General features: G+C 55.7%; 1 protein-coding gene across 1 annotated transcript; it reads left to right on the top strand.

Annotated features, from left to right (window-relative positions):
- Positions 1–10,657: 10,657 nt before the first annotated feature.
- ANXA8 (annexin A8) lies at positions 10,658–26,694 on the top strand. Its single transcript, NM_001082019.1, is given in 12 exon segments — positions 10,658–10,704; positions 15,149–15,239; positions 16,248–16,342; positions 17,470–17,583; positions 18,117–18,207; positions 18,828–18,907; positions 19,294–19,353; positions 19,592–19,685; positions 19,768–19,863; positions 21,056–21,114; positions 22,210–22,332; positions 26,326–26,694. Coding segments are annotated over 12 exon segments (984 nt in total). The 5' UTR covers positions 10,658–10,683; the 3' UTR covers positions 26,386–26,694.
- Positions 26,695–27,347: the final 653 nt, after the last annotated feature.

Below are 27,347 nucleotides of genomic sequence, written 5' to 3'. Positions count from 1 at the left end.
CTACACCGGAAACCCAGATGAAGCTCCTGGCTTCAGTCTGGCTCAGCCCTGCCTGGCCATTGCAGGCATTTAGGGTGTGAACCAGAAGATGGGAGATCTCTCACACTGTAACTCTGCCTTTCAAATAAATACATCCATCTTAAAAAAAAAAAAAAAAAACTTCTGGCAAAATTTTTAATTAACAAATCAATATTCTAAGAAAACATTATTTTAGCATAGTGGTCTGGATCTGGTTTTGAATCGGGGTCTTTTCGCTCAGCTTTTAGAAGGAAACTAACTACAGACAGCCTGATCACATTTTTACAAGATGCACTTTCCCTGAACTTTCAGAGACCTCCAGCAGTCTGCACGGCTCTGCAGACCTCACACCCCGGGCTCCAGTCTTGAGCTGGCACTGTGCATCTTTGCTTCCTTTCCAGAACAAGCCAATCACTGATCGAACAAAAATCCTATACTACTGCACAAATATTTTTCACACAAAAATAATTCTTTTTATCTTCCTTGGTTACCAAAAATAACATCCTTTTTTTAAAAGATTTATTTTATTTATTTGAAAGACAGAGTTACAGAGAGAGGTGGAGACAGAGAGAGAGAGGTCTTCCATCTGATGGTTCACTCCCCAGATAGCCGCAACGGCTGGAGCTGCACCAATCTGAAGCCAGGAGCCAGGAGCTTCTTCCAGGTCACCCACCCGGGTGCAGGGGCCCAAGGACTTGGGCCATCTTCTACTGCTCTCCCAGGCCATAGCAGAGAGCTGGATCGGAAGTAGAGCAGCTGGGTCTCGAACCGGTGCCCATATGGGATGCTGGTGCTGCAGGCCAGGGCATTAACCTGCTGTGCCACAGCACCAGCCCCCAAAAATAACAACGTTATAACTTCCTTCAAGTCCTTGTCTCACCCCCTTACTGTTCTTTTCTTCCTTTGTTTCTGTTTTCCTTCTAAAGCTACATTTGGAAATAATCCTTAAATAACTTTAGAATTAGACAAAATTAATTTCTTAGTAAAATAACACACTTGATGTCTTTCTTGCAGTTTTTTGAATCAAAACACATCTTAAGTTTCTTCCTGTACCCATTGCATATAGAAATACATAGATGAATTAGAATTTTTTTAACTCTTAGTAACCCTAATTTTAGAGCATATACCAGCATTTTAGATGCAGAGATGTGCCTGCTCATTGAGCAATTTTTCAATATACTAAAGTACATATTTATTAGTAGACCCAAATACATAGTTTTTCTGTAGAATTTACATATCCAAGAGCACTCAAATATATTTAGCCTCTGTGTTTTGGTATTTTAATTTATTCAGTAATGGCTCAGACATTTCATTGAATTTTTTTTTTATTTTACTTATTTACTTGAAAGGCAGAGTTACAGACAGAGAGAGGGAGAGACAGAAAGGTCTTCCATCAGCTGGTTCACTCCTCAAATCGCAGGAGCTGGGCCAATCCAAAGCCAGGAGCCAGGAGCTTCTTCCAGGTCTCCCACATGGGTGCAGGGGCCCAAGCACTTGGACCATGTTCTGCTGCTTTCCTAGGCCATAGCAGAGAGCTGGATTGGAAATGAAACAGGCAGGACCCAAACCAGGGCCCCTATGGGATGCTGGCACTGCAGGCAGCCACTTAACCCACCACGCCACAACGCGGGCCCCAAAGTCAATTCTTTACCAAAGATTGACTTGAGCTACAGTCACTGATGCTTGAATTTTAGCAAACTGGCTGAATTATATAAGGAAAAAAAACCTCCAGGCAGCTTTGACTGTCTTTTGCTGTCTGGTCTGATCTGCCTGACTTAATGCGTGTGGGCAGGGAAAGTCCTCCAGGGGAGCAGATTTTCAAAGGCGTTTGCTGTTTTCTGTCTTTTCTACACCTGTGAGGCAGAGCAAGCCGTCTCCGTGTCAGACAGAATGACCTTTTGCTATTGCTCTGAGCTCAAGATTTTAATCAAAGTATAAGGATGGTTGTTTAACAAGGAGACGCCCTGATTCTAGGACCTACCTTTTAGAAACGCTATGTAGTTCTTTCTTTTTAAGTTATTAACCTTTTACTCCAGTTCCTTGTCAGTCTAAGCAATTGGTTGCCAGGCAGACTTACATTTCTGTTTCTTAAACAGATGGCTCTTTGAGCGCCTAGGTTGCTGGTGGCCCTGGAGATGCTCTCGTAAAGCCATGAATCTTGAATGCATTTTCTTTTCTTTTCTGGGCTAGAACGTCAGAATAAAAGCAGTTTTCAAGTGGGCTTTGCAAGCAGCCACAGTCTATTCCTGGTTTTCATGTTGGTTTGTTTTATACAGACTATTGCAGCAGAATTTTATTTTATTTATTTTTAACATTTATTTATTTATTTGAAAGGCAGAGTTACAGAGAGGCAGAGGCAGAGGCAGAGAGAGAGAGAGAGAGAAAGTCTTCCATCTGCTGGTTCACTACCCAGATGGCCACAATGGTCAGAGCTGCACCAATCTGAAACCAGGAGCCAGGAGCTTCCTTGGGTCTCCCACGTGGGTGCAGGGGCCCAAGGACTTAGGCCATCTTCTACTGCTTTCCCAGGGCATAGCAGAGAGCTAGATCAGAAGTGGAGCAGCCAGGACTCAAACTGGTACCCATATGGCATGCCGGTACTGCAGGCAACAGCTTTACCTGCTACACCACAGCGCCGGCCCCGCACTTGATATTAATTCGATGGTCAGTTCATGGAAAATGAAATTAAATGGTAGCTTGTTGTAGTGCAAAAGAATTTTGAAACCCATGTGTGCAAAGGATCTTGTAAAAGTTCATGGAAAATGTACACCATGAAAAAAAATACGTAGATTTCAAAAATTCTTGCACCACATTTAATTCCATTTTTTCCATGATATTTTGGGAATATCTCTGAGTAAGCAGAAAAGTCTGCAGAGTAGGGGGGCGAAGGGGAAGAGAAATTGAGAAGTCACAGCCTCTACAATGCCAGTGTGCCTCTCAGGTTGTGAAACTCTATGGCTGTGGTTTAAGAATGTCTTCTTGGTACGCTTTCTCCAGCGCTCTGAAGGTGTGCGTGAGCATGAGCCATCCTGTAGGCAGCTGGAAATCCCAGAGAGGGAGCTTTTTGCATGCTCTGGAATCTGGAGGTCCTGTTTTGTTTATAAGCAAAAGGAGAAAAAAAAATCCTCTGAGCATGTGAATGAATCATGAGGGTTTGAGCCAGGTGTGAGGCTTTGACAGGTGTACCTGGCAGAGGTTCCTTTGTGCACTTGCTGAACAGCCTTGGCCCTAGTAAGTCTGCCCTGTGACCGAGGTGTCCCCAGCTGCTAAGAAATTGCCCAGCAGGTGCCTGAGTGGTGACCCACGTATCCTTCCCAAAGGAGACTTCCTCTGCCCACATCAGAGGCCCCCGTGGATGGTCACGACTACCCTCAGGGCCTCTCAGTGGCCACCCCACGTTTATACTGGCTGTTGGGAAAAGTCCAGAAACAAGGAGAGAGCCAAATCATGCATGGATGCGCGGAATCAAAGCAAACCAAGGGCGCTCACAGAGCAAGAGGCGTGCAGAGCAAGAGGGAACTCACCAGGGAGATGTGGTGTCCTCGTAGACAGAATGCGAGCTCTCAGAACACTCAGACCAGAAGGATGCCTGCTCTCGGATCAGGAAGGGTTGAAGAGGGATGCCGGGTCTTTTATGCCAGGGGGTCCTACGCAAAACAGATCCCAAATGGAATCAGCAGGGAGCCTGTATCCAACAAAGGAGAAAAGAGGATCCTAGCCAGGGCGGAAAAACACTGAGCCATGGAGACAGCACAGAGGGTTCCACGTGGCCACCACCTGGGTGTCCTCCGAGGGTGATGTCACTTCAGACAGCAGAGAGCTGGACCGGAATACTTGCAAGAAGGGAGCTCTCCGGAGACAGCAGGTGCATTCCAGAGCAGCCGAGCGTTGCCATGGGGACAGACAGGCCACAGGCAGCTAAGAGTGTGTGAGGAGGGGACCCACAGGGCAAAAGGAACGTGAGGCAGACCACACAAGTTGAAGCAACGATCCTTGGCCACAACGATTGACAGCGAGGCTGTTCAAGGATCGGTAACAAGGCTGACGTGAGCCCAGAGCGGAACAGATCAGTAATGGCTACTAGCTATCCTCACGGAAGGACAGAAGTTGCCAGCGTCTCCAGAGCTTTGAGGTCTTTCACTCTGTGCAGGGCCATGGCCAGCACAATCTTCTATAATAATTGTCAGGTGTATGCACGCAACAGCCGTCACTCACAGCCTTCTGGCTCTGTTTATTTTGTTGTATTTTTTGGTAGGGCTTGACGTGAGTGACTCCATTTTGATTGGGATTTGATTGGACTCCCAAGGACCTTCACCAAGGCCCACCCGGCGGATCCTGACCCCGACCCCTTTGAGCCAGACAGCAGGAGGCTTCTGGTGCAATTGATTCCCTCGGGATCTCGGTGACCACCTCTCTCTCCTCTTCCCCGCAGGCAAGGTGCACCAACTTGGCCCTGGTGAACAGTCGATGCGCACAGGCCCCCTGCAGCCCAAAAGTCTGCCTTCGACCCAGTAGGGAGTGCTTTCACGTCCCCACGCCGTGCGACCCACAGATCTGTCTCCAGCCCAGCCAGGAGTGCTTCCCTATCCCACAGGCACCGTGTGGCTCCAGGATCTGCCTCCAGCCCACCCAGGAGTGTGTATCCCTCCCACAGGTACCTTGCGGCCCCAGGATCTGCCTTCAACCCAACCTGGAGAGCCTGTCCTCCATCTGCCATCCCCAGTGCTACGGCCTCCCTGCCAGGTACTCCGTGTCTTCCTCCAGGATACTGCCACTGCTCTCTCCCAGGAACCGGCAATCCCTCTATAGACACCAGCCCCGTTGTCCAACCTCTAAATGACCCAAAACCCAAGATTAAGAGGCCTCTATTTGCATATGCATTGAGCCTTGGTTTGTAGTCAAAAAACGGGTGGGCTTTGTTGCTAACCTACAAGGGTCTGTTGCCTGGATGGATGCCCCACGATACAAGATGTATTTATACGGTAGTGTGTGGATGCTAGGCACGGACCAGTGTCACTCCCGGCAGCTCTGTCCCCAAGGCCTGGGACACATGGGGACATGTGCCAAGTTCTATAAGAAAGAGAGCCCAACAGGTCTTTGAAACATCAACACAATGCAGTGTCTCCTTCCCTAATTTTTGCCAAAAGGAAACCTTGAGCCCCTCAGGCTTCTTGGGAGGCCTCCGTGTCCCCGGTTCCCATCTTGGACACCCAGATTCCAAGTGTGTTGGAGAAGGAAGGGAGGGCCCTTCAGGAAGGCAGACTTCTCTCTCCTGCACCCCCAAGTGCAGGGGGAACCTCGGGCTCCTGTCCACTTCCCCGGAGAAGGTCAACCCACTGTGTGCCCTTTGCCACCACTAAAGCAGCCAAGGCTCCCACAGGGATGAGTGTCACATGCGTGTGTGACCCAGGCCTGTGTGTGTGACCCAGACACCTGACACAGCACGGTCCCTGGTGGCCACAGCCCAGGCTGCCTGGTCATCCCTAACCTACCTTGAGAGTAAATGAGACGGCCCTCCACCTTCCCCGTGTCCTTGAAGCCTACATGTATGCAAGGCACCGGTAGGTAGAAATACCCACCAGACTTCTGGTTTTTAATCAGTATCAGTCGAATTGGTTGGACAGTGATGAACACGCTGTTCCCTGGGTTCCCAAAGGAAGTCTCTTTGGCCCAAGAACCAGACTTGAGAGGACTTAAGGAGTGCACCTGCTGGGAGGGAGGGGACAAAGGCAGGACCCAGGCTGAGCAGAGTCACAGGTTCAGGTAGGGCCCTAGGGGGCATCTCAGGTGAACCGGAGGAGGAATGAACGGTTTGGGGGTGAAGAGCTTTCTTCAGCAAGAAAAGCTGCTTGTCCTGGGGTTCTGAAACTTCCTCAACCCAGGGACCCCACAGAGAGGGGTGGAGGTGGCTCGCTCACTCTCTCTCTCTCTCTCTCTCTCGCTGCATCTGCTTCCTTCTCTCCCCGCTCTGCCTTTCTGTGCACTTAGCTGCCTGCCACCCTACAGTCCCCAAGTGCTCGTCCTCTGCCCAGACAAGCCGCAGAGGTGAGTGGACTGCTTCCCAGGGCCACATAGACTCGGGAAGGATTCTGGCTGGTTAAGGTGGTCATACCTGGTGTGCCCACCATAGTCATTTCACGCAAACACGGCTGCGATTGGTCCCAGCGGGTAGCATGGGGAACAGTAGCAAGGATGTGGCTGTGGGCTGAGCAGGCACCCCCAACAGCGCTGTCTTCACATGTAGATGGAAATCTCCCTCTATCTCTCTATATATAACTCTGACTTTCAAATAAATAACTAAATCTTTAAAAAAGATTAAAGAAAGAAAGGAGACTTCAAGTTCAAGGTCAAGGCTGGTTTCCTCTGTGGCTTGCAGATGGCAACCTTCCCCTTGCCTCCTCCCGTGGTCTTCCCTCTGTGTGCACCTGTGTCCTGCCCTCTCCCTATAAGGACAAAGTCCTGTCGAGATTGGGCCACCATCATGCCCTTCTTTAACCCCGTCACCTCGCTAAAGCCCCCACCTTCAGCTCTGTCCCACCGGGAGGCACTGGTGACACAGGACAAACACAATCCCTGGCAGCCCCGCCTTTCACAGTGACACTTCCCATGGTGGGTTCCAGGGGACGGCGGCACGCCCTGGAGAGATTTGAACAAGGTAAGTCCACAAGAAGCTTCTGCTGGACTCTTGCTACTGGGGCAGTTAGGCAGCCACAGGCAGGTCCCCTCCCACTGGCGGCGAGGTTTGCATGACGTTTCCTGCACAGCTCCTGAGTGGCAGCTCCCAGGCGAGGAGCTCGGGTTTTTGATGCAGCACTGGCCCAGGACGAGCTGCAGGATCTTGAAGGCACCTGGAGACACATCAACTCCTTAGGCAGATGAGGAGCCGTGGCAGGTGTCCTCACAGTTCCGGGAGCGCTGGTCCCAGGCCCCTGAGCCACTCAGGCCAGTATGCCAGCGTCTCAGCTCTCCAGCCCATAGTGGCCGGGGACTCTCAGATCCCAGCAAGGACTCCCTGTGACCTTGGGCATTAGGGCATTAGGGCCGCGGCCTCTGAGGCCTGGAGATAGAGATGAGAAGGGGCTTGTTATTCCAGGAGGGGGCGCTCAGAGCTCACATTTGTTTACCGATGATCACAGCCTCTAGGAAGGAATAGAACTGACTTGGGTTTCGCTGTCTGGTCTGGCTTCGTTCCCACTGTGTGTCCGCATCTGCTGTTGCCACCTGTGGGACTCACACATTCCTGTCTGGAGCCTGAAAATGTTTCTTTAACACATGGGAGAATGGAAGAGCATCTGGGAGGGGCACACGCCCCCAGAGAGGGCATTTCCCACCCACAGGCCTCCCCCAGCAGCTTCCTGCTCTGAGCCGAGCCCCCAGCCCCTCTGCAGCCTCTTAGCCTCTGGGGCCGGTGTGGTCAGGTACCGTGGAAGAGACCTGTCACTTGTCTGCACCGTGCTCTCCCCCACCCCCGCCCCCATCATTCTTCTCCCCCACACTCGCTCACGGCGGACTTGGACAGTAGCTGACACATTCTGCAGCCCATGGCCAAGATCAACCAGGGAGCCTCAGGACCCAGCCAGCACTGTGGCCTTCGTGGCTCCTTGTTGCTCCCTTCCCTGAACCTGTCACTCCCAAACTCACTATGGGGATCTCTCTCTCCCCTGACTCTCCTACCAGTACTGTGGAGGCTACCACCTCGCCTGACTCATCACTCCCACACCCACTATTTGCTCAGCCTTCTCAGGGAACCCTCGCCAACCTGGCCCCCAGAGGAAACCTGGCCAGGTGCATGGGGCCGGGTGTGCCCATCCTGGGTTACTAAGTGCTCCCGGGCAGGTTGGCACCCATGGATATTAATGCTCAACACCCTTCAACCAAAGCCTCAGTGCTCAGCACGGATTGTTAATGCAAAGTTCAGCTTTATTTATTTATTTATTTATTTTTAATAAATGTTAGAGGAGGAGACTCGAAGCCAGGATAGCCATGGCTGTAGAACCTTAGAGACGTGAGAGCAGGCCTGATGCCTGAAGGGTTAACAGGCTTTGCTCTGGGTGGGGCTAGGAGGCGAGGCCTCAGAAGCTGCAGTGGGCAATACAGCAGCCCCATGCAACAGGAGCAACAGGACAGAGGGCCACCCCCTCTCTCTGTCTGGAATTCTGCCTGCCTCTCGAGTAAATAAATACATCTTTAAAAAAAATAGCAAGGGAGGAGTTTACATAAGCTTCTTGGATTCAAAGTGCATTGGCCTTGGAGACCAGACACGGAGTGTGCACAGCGCAGATCGCGTGTACGAAGGAACTACAAGATGTTCCCGGAAAAAGTGGATCAATTTATTTTGGTGCAAAAAAAAAAAAAAAAGTAAAATCCTTGCACATGAGGGAGTCTTCAAACATTAATGGAAAATGTATATTATGAGAAAAAAAATCTATGCATGGATTTCAATTTTGGGTGGGATAAACATCTTTATTTCCATCTTTTTGAAATTATTTACTTGAAAGGCAGAGTTAGAGATAGAGACAAAGAGAGACCTTCTACTCCCTGACTCACTCTCCAAATGGTCACATGACCAGGGCTGGGCCAGGTAGGAGCCAGGAGCCAGGAGCTTCATCTGGGTCTCCTACGTGGGTAGCAGGGGCCCAAGGACTTGGGCCATCCTCCACTACTTTTCCAGACGCATTAGCAGAGATCAGAAGTGGGGGCATCTGGCCCCCACCCACAGGGCCCCCTGGGGAGTCAGGAGACCCAAAGACCTGCAACAGGACCGGCAGTGACTGTAGGTTGACCCAGTGATGGATGGACTGACAGCATCCCACGGTGCCCTGCACCTGGCTTCTCTGGGTGCCTGCATTCCCAGGGTGTGGCTGCCTCCCAGCCTCCACTTCCTGGCCCCGCTCCATCCCCACCCACCCCAGCCACTCTTGCAGAGGGAGCAGGCTGTGAACACTGCGTACTGTGGAGCAGAGAGCACTGGGCCCAGGACTTGTCTCGGGGGACAGTTCTCAGCTGCATTGACCTAAAGCGCCGCGGGAGCGAAACTCCACAGAGCAGTTAACGCCGGCGGGGCCCCAGCAGCCCGGTGAAGCAACACCATAGAGCATGAACGGCTCCTTCAAAGAGATGTGGACAGCGGGGAATGCTCCAGGCGCCTGGGAAGAGGCTTCTGCCCCTGGAGAAGCATTTTTTGTTGAGGTCGTGGTGCCCTTGTGCAGGGTTGTGGTTAGCAGGTTCTGCTGTGGACTCACTGTCAAGGCCCTGGGCGGGAGGACCCTTCGTGACCTCCCAAGGGCTGGCTTCCTCCTCCCTCCCTCCTTCCCTCCCTTCCTCATTTTCTTCTTTCTTTCACTTGACACAAGCCATTCTATTTCTATTCCGACAATTTTCACCCCTGCAAGAATTTGATTTTTTGATTTGCATTTTAAAAAAATCACCCTATCATGGGCCTGGATTTCACTTGGGGGCTACAGGACCCCTGAGGGTATGTGTGTGTGTGTGTGTGTGTGTGCAGCTGTGGGTCAGGCCTGCATGGCCCAGATCTCCCCCAGCTCTCTCCACCCTGTGGCTCTGGGCACCCTGCCTCCAGCCTTGGCTCCCCTCAGCTGCAGTAGCAGGTGTTGAACAAGCAATGGGCCACGTTGGGTGCTCCTGGGTCCCCACCCCCACACCTACCTAGTCTGTGGGTGGAATTGTCTCTTATGACCCACTTTCCACACCAGCCCCCTCCCATCATGTGACAGGTAAGAGTACCATGGGAGATAACAAAGGAGTAGCCAGGAGTGGAAAGCAAGGAACGAGGGGGTGACCCGGGCTGGAGGGGACCCCCGGATAGGGAAGGGGATGAGCGGCCAACAGGAGCACCCCTCTGCTATGGTGACAGCAGCTGCCCTCTCACAGGAGCCACCTGGGGAAGGGGAGGCATGGGAAGAGCCACCGGGGATCAACCATCCAGGCTGGGGTCCAGGGTGGGCAGACTCCCCTGCCCCAGGCAAAGGGTAAGCTCTCCCTCGGGGTCCAGTGAAGAGCAGGAGACACGGGGGACCCAGGAGTGGCCTTTGTACAAATTCTCTAAGCACCAGAGCTGCTGCGTGTGTCTTATTCCCTGGGACATGGAACTCATCCCTGCCTCTTAGTGCTGCAGCCAGGAATCACAGGGACAGGGAGGTCCTGCACACGGCAACGGGGACACCACAGCTGCGTCACCACCCCATGGCGCCGTGCACTACGTGGAAACCACGCCGTCAAGGACAGAACAGAGGCGTGGTTCTGCTTTTACGTGCTTGAGGTCTCGCAAACGCTGAACAGAAACAAGCCTTGTTCACTGTGCATGCCTTTCAAAGCTGGAACTCAGACTTTCCAGTCCCTGCAGCCACCACAGCCCAAACACTGGGCGGGGAGTGGAGTCATTCCCCAGTACAGGCTGGGGCGGTGCCTGGGTGGGGCCTGGGAGCCACAGGAGGGGGCCTGGAGCCAGGCAAAGAGGAGGGAGGGGAGGAAGGCAGAGGTGGCCGGCGCTGGGTGGGGCCTGGGGCCAGTTTGCACCGCACCCACCCAAGCCGCCAGCTCGGCAGCCAGCAGCCAGCAGCGGGAGCCAGCAGTGTCCAGTCTCCCGGCAGCTGCTGACCTGTGTCCATCTGTCTCGCTGGGACAGTCGGCCGTGAGGTGGACGAGATGGCCTGGTGGAAGGCTTGGGTACGTGGAGCCAGCAGGGGAGAAGGGATCATGATGGCATCTGGTGCTGGTCCCCCAGGGTGGGGGTGGGGGGGCAGAACTTGGGCGGAGGTCAGCTCAGCCTACATCTGGCCGCCTGCTGGGCCAGCACAAGGAGAAACTGGGGAGAAGCTCCCCCAGGCCCACGGCAGTGCTGTGGGGATGGTAGCAGGGGATCAGCCAGATAGAGATGGCTGGAGAAAGCAAAGAGGGCAGCTGAGGGGCAGGGCGTGTCCAGAGGAAGGACCCCTGCCACAGTCAGGCCTCTGGTATGTGTGTGTTGGCAGGGGGCTGGGGAGGGTATCTCTGTTGAGCCTCGTGTGTGAATGTGTGTGGTATCTCCGCTGGCACCTGCATCTGGGGAGAACCAGGCAGACTGCGGGGTGCAGCGGGAACAGCAAGCGCAAAGGCACAGAGGGTGGGGAGCTTGCCTTCGGTGGGCTTGAGGGCCCTGAGTGAGAAGAAGATGGACATGGAGAAGCACGCAGGGTGTGTCCCAAAGGCCCTGGCATGGCAAGTTGGGGGAGTTCCTGCTTTACCTTAAGATCAGTAGGGAGCCATAGGAGCCATGAAGCTGGAGAGGGACCTGCCTGGACCGGCTGAGACCGGGGACCAGGGAAAGGGGATCCGGGATACGGGACTGGGGAGGAAGGAGAGTTAGTGGGAGGGTGTGGCTCCCTGGGGCCTTGCAGGCAGGAATCCAGGCCTGGGGGAGGGGGAGGGCTGAGGGTGGGGCATAGCCCAGCCCTAGCTGAAGGACTGGTGCTCAGGAATGCAGCCTGAGTTTGAGTCCCAGGAGTTGGAAACTCTGAAGGGGACGAGCAGAGGGCGCGTCCTGGGCAAACAGGAGGCTGCGTGCTCTGCGCACTTTCCCCACTTCCTCCCCAGGCAGCCCCAGGATCAGGGGTGCACCTTGTGCCCCACAGAGGAGGCTCACAGACATCAGGCGGCTCTGGGGGGCCTCAGTGGAGGACCCGGCTTCAGGAAGTCTCTCTGTGGCCCCATGTTGCAGCCTGGTGAGGGGCTCTCAGGTGCAGACAAGCTGGACTCTGGCCAAGTGGGACAGGCAGGGCGCCAGGGCGGGAGGGGCAGCTGTCCTGGCTCCAGGGAAGCAGCCGTCAGCCAGCACTGGGCAAGGGGTTCAGGGTGGCCTCCAGTTTCATCCTGGCTTCCGGGACCCAGCTTCAAGCAGGGGCCGTGGTGGTGGCAAGAGCCTAGCGCTGGGCAGTTTCCAAAGCCAGGGGCGTGCTGTGGCAGTCTGAGATCCTGGGACCTCACAGCCGATGGGGCAGGGGCGGAGGCCGGCCCCAACCCCTGCTGTGCCTACAGCACACACACCAGCCTCCAGGAGTAAGCTAAGAGCAACCAAGGTCGCCACAGTAGCAAGTGTTAGGGTCTGGGTTACAGCCTCATTCTTGGGCTGTGTGCGTCCCAGCAGAGAGAGAGGTTGGGGAGCAAAGTCTCAAGCAGACGCCGGGAAGGACCAAACGTCTCCTAGGCACAGAGCTAGGCCAGGAACAGGACCGAAAGGGAGGAAAAAGCCGCTGGAGGGGGCCCTGTCTTCAGGGGTGTGGCCCCTCTGTGCCTGGTCTCCCACAGGTTGCCCCATGACAGGGGAAAGCCAAGGTGTGGCGGTGGCCCTGTGCCCATCAGAGAATGTGTTCTAGATGAAGCGCCTTGGGTTATCTGAGTCACTTCTTAAATGTGCCTGTCCAGACCAGCCCGCCCCAGGCATGCCCCCACAAGATCCTGTGAGCCAGCACGGGGGTCTGTGACAGAAACTCCTGCTGATACCCAGGCCCCTGCCTCCCAGAAGGTCACCCCCTTGTTTCCTACAGAAAGGATAGGGGCTTCTCCATGCAGAGAAACCAGAGCCAGCCAGGGGGCTGCTGGCAAACTGTGCAGTAGGGGCAGGGCCACCTGAGCCCTACCTCACACCTTCGTGGCCTGGTTGGTCACAGCTCCCCAGGTGTCAATGAGGGGGCAGGGCAGCCGTGCAGAAGTCACCGCAGCCCAGTATTGAGAGTGGAGGCACTCCCAGACAACCTGCGTTCTGTGGGTGACACTTCCTTCAGTTACGTCTTCCCAAAAACCCACGGTCTGGGAAAGGCTGAGTCACGGGCAGAGTGGGGGAACTGGGTGGAGATCACATTCTGAGTCACACTGGGGATGAGGTCCCAGCACCACGGCTTCCTGGCTGCATCCCCTTGAGGAGCGGAGCTGGGGGCGTTAACACTCACCTGGTGCAACCGGCGCCAGCAAGCAGCCACTCAGGGTACTGACAGCAGCACACGGCTCCACAAACACAGGATGGAACAGGTGCACGCACAGCTGGGCCACCCCTGGGTCCACGGGGGCTCTCTGGATGGAATTCCCACAGAACTGTTTGTAGCAAATGCTCCTGCAGAACGTGGTGCTAAAACGGGAGACAGGCATTCAGTGACATGTGAAGTTCAAGCACAGGGGACAGAAAGAAGCCTTGCTCCTTACTCAAGACGAAAGTCTACAGATACAGCGTGGATGGGAGTAGTTGGCTCTGTATTTTTTTTTTAAAGATGTATTTATTTGAAAGGCAGAGTTACAGGGAGGCAGAGAGAGAGAGAGAGAGAGAGGAGAGAGGTCTTCCATTCGCTGGTTCACTCCCCAAATGGCCTCAATGACCGGAGCTGGGCCAATCCAAAGCCAGGAGCCAGGAGCTTCTTCTGGGTCTCCCATGTGGGTGCAGGGGCCCAAGGACTTGGTCCATCCTCTACTGCTTTCCCAGGCCACAGCACAGAGCTAGATGGGGAGTGGAGCAGCTGGGACTCAAACTGGCACCATATGGGATGCCGGCACAGCAGGCAGCGGCTTTACCAGCTATGCCACAGCGCTGGCCCCATTGGCTCTGTTTTTTTTTTTTTTTTTTTTTTTTTATTTGACAGAGTTAGACAGTGAGAGAAAGAGACAGAGAGAAAGGTCTTCCCTCTGTTGGTTTACCTCCCAAAATGATCTGAAGCCAGGAGCCAGGTACCTCTTCCTGGTCTCACATGTGGATGCAGATGCCCAAGCACTTGGGCCATCCTCCACTGCCCTCCTGGGACACAGCAGAGAGCTGGACTGGAAGAGGAGCAACCGGGACTAGAACCCGGCACCCATATGGGATGCTGGCACCGCAGGTGGAGGATTAACCAGTGAGCCATGGCACCAGGCCCCGGCTCTGTATTTTTAAGATGTGACTCAGTGGTAGGGAGGAACTGATGGATAGAGGTGGATCCATGGATGGGTAGATGGGTGGGTTGATGAGTGGGTGGAAAGTGGGCAAGTGGATGAGTGAGAAGGTGGGAAGCTGATGCACAGACCCGGTGAGTGGAAGATCAGACTCAGTGCAAATAGCGCCCTGCCCTGCAGGGTCCCTGACTTCACTGCTTTCAGTGCCTAACTCCAGGCCCCTAGAGTCCCCACCACCCCTCCCTCCAAAACACACCCCGAAGGGGGGGTCATCCGTCTTAAGAAGCATCTGGGAAATTCCACAGGTGCACATCCAAACGGGCCCCAGGCGGCCCACGGAGAGGCGGCTCGAAAGCCCTGGGCCAGGGTGCTGGGATCGCCTGGTTGATTTCACACTCTGCACAGCATCCCACGGCTCTTTTCTGAACCCAATCCTCTGACCCCTGTAAGCTGCCAGGATGGCCCTGGAAGTTCCTAGAAGAACCCAGGCCTTGGGAAGAGCGCAAACTGAGCTCACACCATGCCTTCTACCTCAGAGCCATGCCTGGCATCCCAGGCCCCTCTGTACTCTCAGCACTAGGAAGCCTTTTCTTATGTGGCCATTTCCCTCCCAGCTTCCAGGGGCCTGTGCCTCCCCACTGCTTATAGATGGTGCAGCAGGAAGCTGGGTGCCGCCGGCCTGCTGCCTGCCTCCAATGGCACTGGCGGAGACACAAGTTTGATGGCCCCAGCCACTCCTGCCTGTTGACCAAGAGGCTCAGGGACTCAGAGAAGGTGCCTGTGGCTCACTAGGCTAATCCTCTGCCTTGGGGCGCCGGCACACCGGGTTCTAGTCCCGGTCAGGGCGCCGGATTCTCTCCCGGTTGCCCCTCTTCCAGGCCAGTTCTCTGCTGTGGCCAGGGAGTGCAGTGGAGGATGGCCCAAGTGCTTGGGCCCTGCACCCCATGGGAGACCAGGAAAAGCACCTGGCTCCTGCCATCGGATCAGCGTGGTGCGCTGGCCTCAGCGTGCCAGCTGCGGCGGCCATTGGAAGGTGAACCAACGGCAAAAGGAAGACCTTTCTCTCTGTCTCTGTCTCTCACTGTCCACTCTGCCTGTCAAAAAAAAAAAAGAAAGAAAGAAAGGAAGGCGCCTGCCAGGGTGGGTTATGAGCTAGGCAGGGAGCCTGGGCCATCCTCGCTGCCCCTTCCTGCTTTGAGCAAGCCTGGCTCTCTTGCAGGTTGAACAGGAGGGTGTCACGGTGAAGGGCAGCCCCCACTTCAACCCAGATCCCGACGCAGAGACCCTCTACAAAGCCATGAAGGGAATCGGTGAGTGGGTGCCCACAGCCTGGCCACCAGAGCGGGGTGGGAGGAGTGTGCCTCCTTGGGGCACTGCTGTGTGCTTGAGAAACTTCTATAGCACACAGCCCTGCAAGGTGGGTAGCAGGGAACAGTGGGGAGTGGGGCTGGCCCCATGATGCTCTTGGAGACTGACACCATTACTCAGCTCCCCCAGCAGCGTCAGCACCTGCACCCCCAAGGTGGGCAAGGGGGCTGGGCAGTTGCTCCTCCCTGAACAGTGAGAGAAGTGTGACAGAGGCGCCCTGCTGTGTGTCCCTGGGCAGGCGACTTGATTCTGCCAGCTGGGCTTTCTTGCAAGCACATTGACCCGTGCGGCTGGAGCAGCGCCAGGAATGGGGTGTAGACGGGCATTCTGGGTGTTCTGCAGTGTGCCCCCTGCCCACTGGTGGTTAGCCATGGAGCCAACTTCCTTCTTATCCCCAGCATGAATTCGAGGGGGAAGGACCGGCCTGGAAGCCTTGCTTCCTCCCCCACCCCAGCTGGGATTCCCCCCTCTGCTGGCTCTGCCTGGTGAAGAGGTGAATTCCTAGGCCCAACCATAATTTCATGTCCTGTACGTCCAGTGACATCTTCATTATTCTCTGCACTTCCCAAATGGGCAAACAAGACTCAGAGAGGGGAGGCTGCTTGTCCAAGGCCATGTGGTCCAGTGGTCCGGACTCTGGGTCATGACCCTTCCCCCAGCATGGTCATCTCAAGGGAGGGCCGGGTGGGAGATGGTGCAAAGGCCCAGGGCTCATTCCCAGAGTTACCTGGTCCTCAGAGGCACCACCACGGGGGCGGGGCTGGGGCTGTCACACCCTGACCTGGCGCGCATGGGAGGTGGGACTGGGGAACATCTTCTTTACCTGGCTGGCTGCTTGGACTAGCCAGGTTGGGCAGGGGGAGGTGGTCCCCAGGGCTGCAGCCTCAAGCAGTTGCCCTGGGGACTCAGAGTGGTGTTGGGTGGGGCGCTCACGCCATGTCCCACTGCAGGGACCAATGAACAGGCCATCATCGATGTTCTCACCCGGAGAAGCAGTGCGCAGCGGCAGCAAATAGCCAAGTCCTTCAAGGCTCAGTTCGGCTCGGTAAGGGGAGGGCTGGGCGGCGTGGGTTTTCAGCGACAGCCTTGGGGGGAAGTGTGGGCCTGCGGGACATCCTGACACCAACACAACTTCCTTTTTTCATTCCTCTGAAGTTCAAGTGTCCCGGGGCCTCTCCCTCTCATCACGCCACGCCTTCTGCTCACACTCTGGTCTGCACTGTGCTCAGCAGGACCCCTTGCCTGACCCCAGGGCCTGCAGCTTAGCTCCTCCCACTCCTGCACCTGACCCGCCCACTCCGCCCCACACCCCAGCTGTTAACCAGAACTGTTTCCCTCTGCTCTGCCTTCCTCTTGCTGGAGCTATTAGGCCTCATCCCTTCTGTCTCATGGGAGATCTGAGACCCCCCCCCCACCCCGATGGACAGGACACTTGAGGGTGTCAGTTAAGGCAGGAGCACTGAGCACTGCTGGAACTCCCCATTGGCTCAGTCCCCTTGGTTTGGAGATTTAATGCGGAAAGACCAGTGGGGACGCCTGGGCAACAGGAGTGCACTTTTACGGATTCCGGCCTCCGCCCAGCCGTGCGTATTCCCTGCACTCAACGTCCAGGGAAAGCGACGTTCACAGGGGTTGAGGAACTTGCCCAGAGTCTCAGGGCCTACAGGCAAGGCTGGGACTTTCACTGCAAGGTGGACGAAGCCTGGATTTTTCTGCCGCTCTCTGCAGGTCAGGTGGCCCCCTGTAGAGACTGGCGTCCATTCCCTCAAGGGGTGGGTGCCTGTGGCCACGTGACGGGCAGTGATGGTGAGCAAAACTGCACGGTGCCATCCTCAGAGCTGACTGTGGGATGAGCAGCAGTGATTCCATTTCCCTGGGGGCTCACGAGAGGCCCAGCGCTGCTGTCGAGTGCTGAGCTGTGTCTCAGACACTACCGACCCCTAAACCATGTCTACCAAGCCCTACACCCCGTCCTGAAGCAGGACAGCCATTTTCTCTAACAGGTAAGGATATTGCTGCCTACACTGGACTAAGAGCTGGCCAGAGAGACCCCAGCCAGTGCATGGCAGGGCCTACGTGGGAATCCAGCCAGAGCAGCCCCTAGGCCCAGCCACCTCTCCCCTCAGGTGGGCCTGGCAGGTAACTCGTCACCTGTGCTTGTGCCTGCGTCAGGATCTCACGGAGACCTTGAAGTCGGAGCTGAGCGGCAAGTTTGAGAGACTCATTGTGGCCCTCATGTACCCGCCGTACAGATACGAGGCCAAGGAGCTGCATGATGCCATGAAGGTAACGCCCCCTGAGCCACCTGGTGGGATGGCCCCCTGAGCCTTGGCTGGGCGCAACGAGCCTGCAGGTGGCCGCTCAGCACCAGCACCCAGGGGCCTCGATGAAGCCAAACTCAGTCCTGCCCAGGACACAGTCAGACCAGGCTGCCCGCCTTGGCAGCCCCTGTGTGGTCTCCAGGGAGCCTCCTTTACATCTCGCCACTCCTGTTGCTTCTGCAGACTTGGAGGGAACAGGAGCCCTGTAGCAATGAGCATTTCTGGGAAAGGCAGCTGGCCTTGGGGGCAGGGGCTTGTGCTGTACACCTGTGAAGCCTCCCCCACCAGCGGGGTGGGGGCCGCCTGTTATCCGGGTCCGAGACCACCCACGTACATGCCACGGCCACCCCTGAAGGCAGACATGGGATTTCCCCTGGGAGCAGGCTCCGTGGGGGCTCCCATCAGAGCAGGGACTGGTTTTTCCTGAGAGCCCGGCATCCTGGGAAGGAAGAGTGATGATGGAGCGGGAGGTGACAGCACAGAGGCTTTTGTCCCCAGGGCTTGGGAACCAAGGAGGGCGTCATCATTGAGATCCTGGCCTCTCGCACCAAGAACCAGCTGCAGGAGATCATGAAGGCCTATGAGGAAGGTAAGGGAGCCACAAGGGTGCAGAGGGCACGGGGCTGGAGGCACCGGCCTCCCCGGGCAGCCTGGCGGGGAGCACACAGGCACCGACCTTCCGAGACTTTGCCCCACACGGGGGCTGAGCACCTACCGTGTGTCAAGTCCAGTGCCTGCGCGGTGAGATTGGACCTGACTCCAGTCCAGTCTAGAAGCTGGCCGGATGCTGGGGACTGGCCCGGCTGTGCCCGTGCCCATCTCCCTGCCCTTTGAGGGCCAGGGCAAGGCTACAGAGGACCATCTGCCGGGGCCCCATTGTGGTGAGGGGCATGGACCACAGCCCAGCTGTTCTGCATGGTCTATGGGATACCTGGTAGGCAGAGGCCTGAAATGCGCCATGCTGTGTGCTTGGCTCTGCCCAAGCTGGTGATGAAGAGGAGCTCGCTCAGCCGCCCCGGCCTGCTCTCTGCTTGTGTGCTGAACTTGACCAGGCGTCTGTATCACTTCTGGTTCTGAATGACCACCCAGCTGACAAGGCCAAGGATGTGTCCTTCCCAGAAGCCTTAATGAGGGAACAAGAAATGGGGCTCAAAGAAGGGAGGCAGGCCCCGGCCCCCAGCCATGCCTCCCTGTCTTGTTTCCCTACAGATTATGGCTCCAGCCTGGAGCAAGACATCCAGGCAGACACGAGTGGCTACCTGGAGAGGATCCTGGTGTGCCTCCTGCAGGTATCATAGCCAGACCCCCAGGGGCTTCCTGGGCCCCAGGAGAGGCAGGGACAGGGGCACGAGACGGCTGTAGCAGCCTGGGCATATTGGGTGTATCTCAGCGTGGTTGGAGGGTCCTGTCTGCACTGTCCCCTCACGACCCCTGACTCAGCCAGGTGAGGGCACCCCGGGAATGGAAGAGGAGCTCCTTATCACCACGCAGGTCCTGCACTCAGGCAGCCCTGGTGCCCGGCCCATTGCTCACTGAATCCCCCAATCCCCATGAGGTGGTCCTTAGTGCTCCCACTGTACAGATGAGAAGGTGGAGGGTTTGGCTCCCCCTGCCTGCCCTCTGCACCCCGGCGGCTTTGGCCGGCCAGCCTGAAAGCTGCCTCCTCTGTTCCCAGGGCAGCAGGGACGATGTGACTGGCTTTGTGGACCCAGGACTGGCTCTCCAAGATGCACAGGTTAGACTGCACCCTGCTGGCACCCCGGACCACTTCTGCCCCCAGGGACTTTCTTTGAGGCAGGCTAGGCCCCTTCCGGCTCAGCAGCTCCCCACAGGAGCCTTTTCTGGGGAAAGGGAAGGGGTAGGGAAACTTAGGGGAGGGAAGGGGCCTGGCAGGAGCAGCCCACGAGCCTGGGCCCTGGGGTTCTGCCCCTCGCCTCCTTGGTCCCCTTCACCTGGCGGCATCCCAATGGCAGGATCTGTACGCCGCGGGCGAGAAGATCTGCGGGACGGACGAGATGAAGTTCATCACGATCCTGTGCACACGCAGCGCCCGTCACCTTATGAGAGGTACGGGGAGGGAGGGGCAGGGGGAGAGGCCACGCACGGGCTGCCATCCCCATGTCCCTAAGCGGAGCCCACCTCATCACAGTGTTCGAGGAATACGAGAAAATTGCCAACAAGAGCATCGAGGACAGCATCAAGAGTGAGACCCACGGCTCCCTGGAGGAGGCCATGCTCACCATTGGTAAGAGCCAAACCGGGCGGTAGGCTAGGCCGCTGGACAGCATGGCAGGTGCAGGGACCACACCCCCTCCCTGGGAGGACCCTCCCCCAGCCTACACGCTCAGCCTGGGATCCTGGCACCACCCAAAGGGCTCCAGGGGGCCTGACAAGGAGTGTGCAGCCCGCGTGGTGCCCGGTGCTGTGTGGGTGAGTGCTGAGGTCCGCTCCCAAATGACACCCCCAGGCCCTGGAAGTTCTCATCTTCCCCGCTTCGCACCTGAGTCAGGGAGGCCGAGTGACAAGGTCACACGGCGCCGTCTAGGCAGGGCTTGAGCCTGCCTCCCGCAAAGCCTGCAGCCCAGGGTTGGGTCGCCAGCCTGCTGTCCAGGCACCCAATCTGTAAGAGACACGCCCAGTGGCCCAGGGTGCCTCCGTTCATCTGTTCCTAAGTGATATGCAAAGAGGATCCAGGCAGGCCAGTGGCCCCCATGGCTGCCTCTGTGGAGCTGACTGGCAAGACCCTAGGTGGAGGCGTCTGGGTGTGAGAGCCCCGAGGCAGCCAAGGGTCTGAGTGATCCCTTGAGAGGCCGCGGCTGGTATCTCTGGCTGAGCCCCATGGTTCCCAGTGCATTTTTTTTTTAAGATTTATTTATTTGAAAGGTAGAAATACTGAGAGAAAAGGAGAGACTGAGAGAGAGTGAGAGATGTCCCATCCAAATGGTTCACTCCCCAAATAGCTACAAGGAGCCAGGACCTTCCTTTGAGGCTCCCTTGTGGGTGCAGGGGCCCAAGCACAGGAGCTATCCTCTGTTGCTCTCCCAGGCACCTTAGCAGGGAGCTGGATTGGAAGCAGAGCAGCTGGGACTCGAACTGGCGCCCATATGGGATGCCAGTACTGCAGACGGAGGCTTAACCTTCTACACCACAGCCGCTGCTGCGGCCCCACACCCCACCCCAGTGCATTTTACATCTCACCCTTTCACCTGCCTGCTCTGGGCTTTTGGGGCTCTGCCTAGCGCCCCAGGCTTCCTTCCCTGCCCCGCCTTCCCCTGACACAAAGCCTCTCCTTTTGGGAGTAGGCAGGGCATAAAGAAATAGGCCACACCTTGCACAACCCACCCAGCCCTAAGACCGGAGGCAGAGACAGGAACAAAGGTGTGTGTGTGGCTCCGCCCACACTCTCCCGGTGCTAACAGAGCTTTCCTGTTCGCCAGTGAAGTGCACCAGGAACCTCCACTGCTACTTTGCCGAGAGACTGCACTATGCCATGAAGGTAACTGCCCATCCTCTGCCCCCTTACCACCCCTCCGCGGCACCAGCTGTACCACGCCAAGGGGGACAGAGCCACCCCTGTCTTCAACGCCGGGCTCTCCTCATTTCCCAGCCTCTTGTGGATCAGAGGGATTTCGGTTCTCAGGGGGCAAACGGGGAAGGGCAGGCGCTGTCTCCTGCAGGTGAGTCCAAGCAGGTGCACTCAGGGTGCTCATGGCACTGAACTTTCGCAAGGATCCTGTGAGACCCACATCAGGACTGCCATCCGAGAGGTGGTGACACTAAGGCCCAGGTTCAAGGCCATGGTGCTGCTGAAAGGCAGGGGACCCAGGCTCAAACCCAGGCCAGTCTGGCTGTTCTTGGCATGGCCTCATGTGGCCTCCTTGGGAGCAGATTGGCCACTGGAGATCACTCCAGGACAGTTCGCAGGGACATTGCCACTCATGCAGCTTGGTTTTCTTCAATCTGCCTATTGTCCAAAAGCCTGCACCAGCCAAAAACAAAACAGAAAACCAACCAACCAAACGAAAAACCCAGATGTCCAAACCACTCATCAGATGGCATTTCCTGTATCTGGAACCAAAGTTAAATGAATTCCCGGAGACGAAAGTCAGCGGCCACCTTCTCTGATTTATGGTTGCTGGCACCACTTAAAGATGAGGTCCACACCAGCACCCCCAGGCCTCTGGCCACAGCTGCCCAAGAAATGAGGGCGGGCTTTGGCCTTGCAGCTCCATCTGACACTGAGACGGGTCAGGGTATAAAAGTGAATAGGAAGGGCCCCTGCTTGTGAAAAGGCCAGTGGCATTGACCTTGGAAATGCTGCTGCCCCAGGAAGAGCTCTTCCGGCTGGTTCACCTCCGTAATCCAGTGGCACAATCCAAGTGCAGCTTGAGGCGTTGAGTCCTAAGAAGAGGAGAGACCCGAGCAGGGAGTGAGAGGAGATTAAGGGAGTGGAAACCTTAAGCCACCAGAGCAGCTTCTTAGAGTTCCCCCTCCACCCTGGAACAGGCTCATTTCCACATAGGCTTGCCCCTCATTGCAGAGATGGATGTGAAAGGCAGGAGGGGATGGCTGATTGCCACTTCTCATCTAGGGAGCAGGGACACTGGATGGGACCCTGATAAGGAACATCGTGTCGCGGAGCGAGATTGACTTAAACCTCATCAAGGGTCAGTTCAAGAAGATGTACGGCAAGACCCTCAGCAGCATGATCATGGTAAGCGGGGGGCTCCCAGCTCTGACCCCAGCCTGAAACAGAGATGCGAGCAGGAGACCTGCACGCTCAGACTGACACCACACGTGTCCAGCCCCTTGGTGGGCAGCACCTGCTCGCTTTATTAGCACGTGGCATGTGCAGAGCCTAGCACGGAGCTGGTGGGTCTCAAACCTGAGGGGGGTGGGCGCAGGTAGGAGCATGCAGAGAACAGATTGTGGAGGTCCCCACGGGTCTGACCAGGAGGTTGGCTTTGCATTTGAGTCATGGTTGTTCCTTTGAAAATACACCACCTCCTTGCAGACAGAACTAAACAGCCGATGAGTCCACGAGAGGACATAGTTTGGTAGGAGTGGAAGCAGCTGCTCATACTCAGATTGAAGCAGTCCTGAGAGCAAACTTTCTTTTGAATTCCAGAATGAGACTGACTGTGATGCCACATATTTCATTATTTATTATTTTCTCTCTGTTTATCTTATGTATTTAGAAAGCAGAGACATGTGTCCCATCCACTCATTTACTCCCCAAGTGCCTGCAGCAGCCAGGGCTGGGCTAAGCCAAGCCAGGAGCCAGGAAGTCAGTCTGGGTCTCCCGTGTGGGTGGCAGGGACCCACGTACTTGAGCCCTCACTGGCTGCCTCCCTGACTGTGCATCAGCAGGAAGCTGGAGTGGAGTTCAGAGCCAGGACTTGAATCCAGGCACTTCTGATACGGGACGGGGGCATCTCAAGCAACAGCCCAACGGCTGCACCAAATGCCCACCCCGGCAGCAAACATTTGAGGAGCTAAATCATGTGGGCTCCAACACATCCCCTAACCAGGTTCCAATTACTGAAAGTTCTGGAATCTTCTAGATGCACCTGTCACCCTGCTATAATTTCAAGAGAAATAGTTCACCTGGCAATTAATGTAAACTGAAGCTTGGACAGTCTCATGAGCAAAGGTCAAGTCGTGGCCAGTGTATCCTCAAATCTTCACCAGCTACTTAGTCAAGTTGCTAGTGCTTCCATAACTGTCTACCTTGTACTGCATTTCCCAGGACACATATAGCTTCCAGTACAGTCGGCCCTCCCTAGTGGAGCATTCCACACCCATGGGTTCAGCTGACTATGGATCAAAAAGTTTCAAAAAAAAGCCAAAGTTGCATCTGTACTATGTAAAGCTCTTTTTCTTGTCACTGTGTCCTAAGCAATACAGTGTAACAACCACTCACTTAGCATTTCCATTGTATTTGGGATTATAAATAATCTAGAGTTGACTGAATGTACCCAGTAGGACATGTGTAGGCCGGACAAGGGGTCTCCCCAGAGCTGATGGAAATTGTGCATTGTGAAGAAAAAAAAAAAAAAAACCACTACACATGGATTTCAAAATCCTTCCCACATAAATTTACCTTTTAACTCCGTTTTCCATGAACTTTGGAAGTGCCCCCTTATGCCAACACTGCACCAATTTTTGTGAGGGACTTGACCATGGGTGTCCGGGGGAGGGGGAGGGTCCTGCACCAGTCCCCCTGTGTGTGCTGAGGGACAGCTTGAAGACACTTGGGGGTGGGGGTGGGGAACAGCAGCTAGGTTGGCGGGGTTGGAGGGTTGGAGTCATTCCATGTTTTGTTTTCGGCTTCCTGGCTGATCTGGTCAACAGACAGAGCGATAGTGACAAACGAGCCCGGGCAGGCAGATGAGCTGACTGTCAGGAATTCCTTCAATCACACGTGATAGCATACGCACCCCAGAGATCCTTTGCCTTCTGAGTTAGCTTCAGTTGTTCTTCAGAAGCAAGAAAGCCCTGCTCAGTAGAATGCCCGCTTTGACCTGTGTGGACCCCCCGGTGGGGGCAGACGCAGCGGGTTCATGATTACAGGATTAATCGACAGTGCCATCTCCAGGAACATGCGAGGCTCACCCGTCTGGATGTTTTTCTAAATTTAAGAAAATCCAGGTGGGAGTGTAAAAAGGCTGGCTGTCCATTTTCTTTCACTCTCTGTAGACAGTATCAAAGCAAAAAAACCCTTTGCACCTGTGCTACCAGTGTTCAAAACTCCCACATAGGGACAGGCGCTTAGCCTGCTGGTTAAGATGCTGCCCCACCTGCCTGCATCCGGGTTCCCAGCCTGGCGCTCGCTGCCCACTCCAGCTTCCTGCCGTCACAGGCCCTGGGAGGCAGTGGTGATGGCTCAAGTCACCGAGTCCCTGCCCCTCGTGAGGGGGACCTGGGTTGTGTTCCCAGCTCCCGGCAGCAGCCCAGCCCCAGCCGCTTCAGGGATTTGAGGGCTGGATCACTGGATAAGCGCTCGCGCGCTCTCTCTCTCTCTCTCTCTCTCTCTCTCTCAAATAAATAATTATTTAGTTCCCATTTAAAAATTAATAGGCAAATGTATTAAAATCCATGTATAGCTTATACATTTTAAAAACATACTTAATGCTTTTTTTTAAAAAAGATTTATTTATTTATTTGAAAGTCAGAATTACATAGAGAGAGGGAGAGACAAAGAGAAAGAGATCTTCCATCCAGTGGTTCACTCTCCAGATGGCTACAATAGCTGAGGCTGGGCCAGGCCAAAACCGGTAGCTTCTTCCAGGTCTCTCACGCGGGTGCAGGGGCTCAAGGACTTGGGCCATCTTCCACTGCTTTCTCAGGCCACAGCAGAGAGCAGGATCAGAAGTGGAGCTGCCAGGACTCAAACTGGCGTCCATATGGGATGCCGGCACTGCAGGCAACAGCTTCACTTACTACATCACAACACCGGCCCCAATTAATGACTCTTTAAACAAACTATATCACCTAAATTGTCTTTAAAATAATACTTTAAAAGGGGAAATTTAAACATCTACAATAAAATTGTAGAGCCCAGACAAGCAAATTTTACTGCACTGTCAAGGAATAGGTAACACAGGTGAGATCCGTAATGAATCCACTCCCCTCTCTGGAGTCCTCTGTCCAGCCACAGAGGCAGGCAGCTGCGTAACTGACCCCGCCCCTGGCCCCTGGCCCTGTGTGCAGACCCTGGACTACCGAGTCCCTTCTGCCAGCAGCTCAGGAATGGGGCCCAGCGCTGGGCCTGTGGGGTGGGGCGGCCTTTGGGGGATGAGCATTCCTGAGCAGCCAGCACACCCTCCCCTGCTGCTCCCTTGCAGAGCCCACCCTCATCGACCTTTTGTGGGACGAGAGCAGGTCTGAGGGAGGTGAAGAGACTGCTCGGCCTGGGGTGTGTGTGTGTGTGTGTGTGTGTGCGCGCAGCTGCGGGTCAGGCCTGTGTGGCTCACTGCTCGGCCTGGGGTGTGTGTGTGTGTGTGTGTGTGTGCAGCTGTGGGTCAGGCCTGTGTGGCTCACTGCTCGGCCTGGGGTGTGTGTGTGTGTGTGTGTGTGCAGCTGTGGGTCAGGCCTGTGTGGCTCACTGCTCGGCCTGGGGTGTGTGTGTGTGTGTGTGTGTGTGCAGCTGTGGGTCAGGCCTGTGTGGCTCACTGCTCGGCCTGGGGTGTGTGTATGTGTACAGCTGTGGGTCAGGCCTGTGTGGCTCACTGCTCGGCCTGGGGAATGCGTGTGTGTGTGTGTGTGTGTGCAGCTGTGGGTCAGGCCTGTGTGGCCCAGACCCCAGCTCTCTCCACCCCATGGCTCTGGGCACCCTGCCTCCAGCCTTGGCTCCCCCCAGCCGCAGTAGCAGGTGTTGAACAAGCAATGGGCCACATTGGGTGAATGAACGTTTGGGTGCTCCTGGGTCCCCACCCCCACACCTACCTAGTCTGTGGGTCTCTTGTGACCCACTTTCCACACCAGTCCCCCCTCCATCATGTGACAGGTAAGAGCACCAACAGGTGATGCAAAAGCCAGGAAAGATGGGGTGACCCAGTATCGGGGAGCCCCCAGCATAGGAACCCCAGAGGAGCCCCGAGAAGCAGCCCTGGAGGTGTAACACCAGAAGCTGTGCTTGGCAAGCCGGGCCAGCCTCACAGACACCCCTCCCTCCCTCCTAACGCCCTGTGCTTCCCGCCCTCAGGAAGACACCAGTGGTGACTACAAGAACGCCCTGCTGAGCCTGGTGGGCAGCGACCCCTGAGGGCACTGAAGACTAAGAGCAAAGGCCAAGACCCCACCAGGACCCCTGGGCCCTGCCTGCTCGACCTTGGCCGTGGCCCACAGCCAGCCCTTGCGTCTTCTGTCTCCATGTCCAGCCAGTGTTTCTGACCCAGCCTGGGGCTCCTCTCCCCACCTTGCTTCCAGGGCGCTTCCAGTGTGAGCGCAATGCTAGCCTTGGTGTTCTCTGCAGGTGAACAAAGGCGTTGGCATGGAGGGAGCTGGCTGGACTCCCAGAGAAGCAAAGGCGCCTTTGCTGTGGTTGGCAGAATAATAAAGCTTTCTATGTCCAGAAGTGTCTCTGGGTTTTTCAGCAGTGAGTAGAGTGAGGTCCATTTCATTTGTTGGAACCAAACCTTTGGGGAGTGAGCAGGCCAGAGTGTACCTGTGGGCCTGCCCCTGGGGACATGCGGCATGGGCTGTGCTGCCATCGCCCTGCACACTGCTCTTGGCAGTGAGAATGGTTTCTATTCACCTCATTAATAGCCCGAGTCCTCACACCTCAGGGTTGGGAGGGACTTCACACATCACATAGGCTTACCCCAACCTGCGGTCTGACTGCCCTACAGGACATCCAGCGTGGCGCAAGCCTGGGGGTGCTTGGGAGGTACCTAGTACACCTGGTGTGCTCAGGATGTACTCAGAGTACACTTGGAGTACCTGGTGTGCTCATGTACTTGATATGCTCGGGTATACCTGGTGTACGTGGGTATATTCAGTGTACTTGGGGTATGCTTAGTATACCTGGTGTACTCAGAGTGTAGTAGGGGTACACTTGGTGTACCTGGTGGGCTCAGGGTATACTTAACTATACTTATTATACCTGGGTATATTTGGTGTATTTGGGGTATACTTAGTATACCTAGTATACTCAGGGTGTACTTGGAATACTTAGGTATACTTGGTATAACTGGGGTATACCTAGTACACCTGGCATACTCAGGG

The sequence above is a fragment of the Oryctolagus cuniculus genome, chromosome 15, assembly GCF_051225735.1.
Source record: "Oryctolagus cuniculus isolate XC-2025 breed Fujian yellow rabbit chromosome 15, ASM5122573v1, whole genome shotgun sequence".
Taxonomy (NCBI): domain Eukaryota; kingdom Metazoa; phylum Chordata; class Mammalia; order Lagomorpha; family Leporidae; genus Oryctolagus; species Oryctolagus cuniculus.
This window is presented reverse-complemented; position numbering and strand designations above follow the sequence as displayed.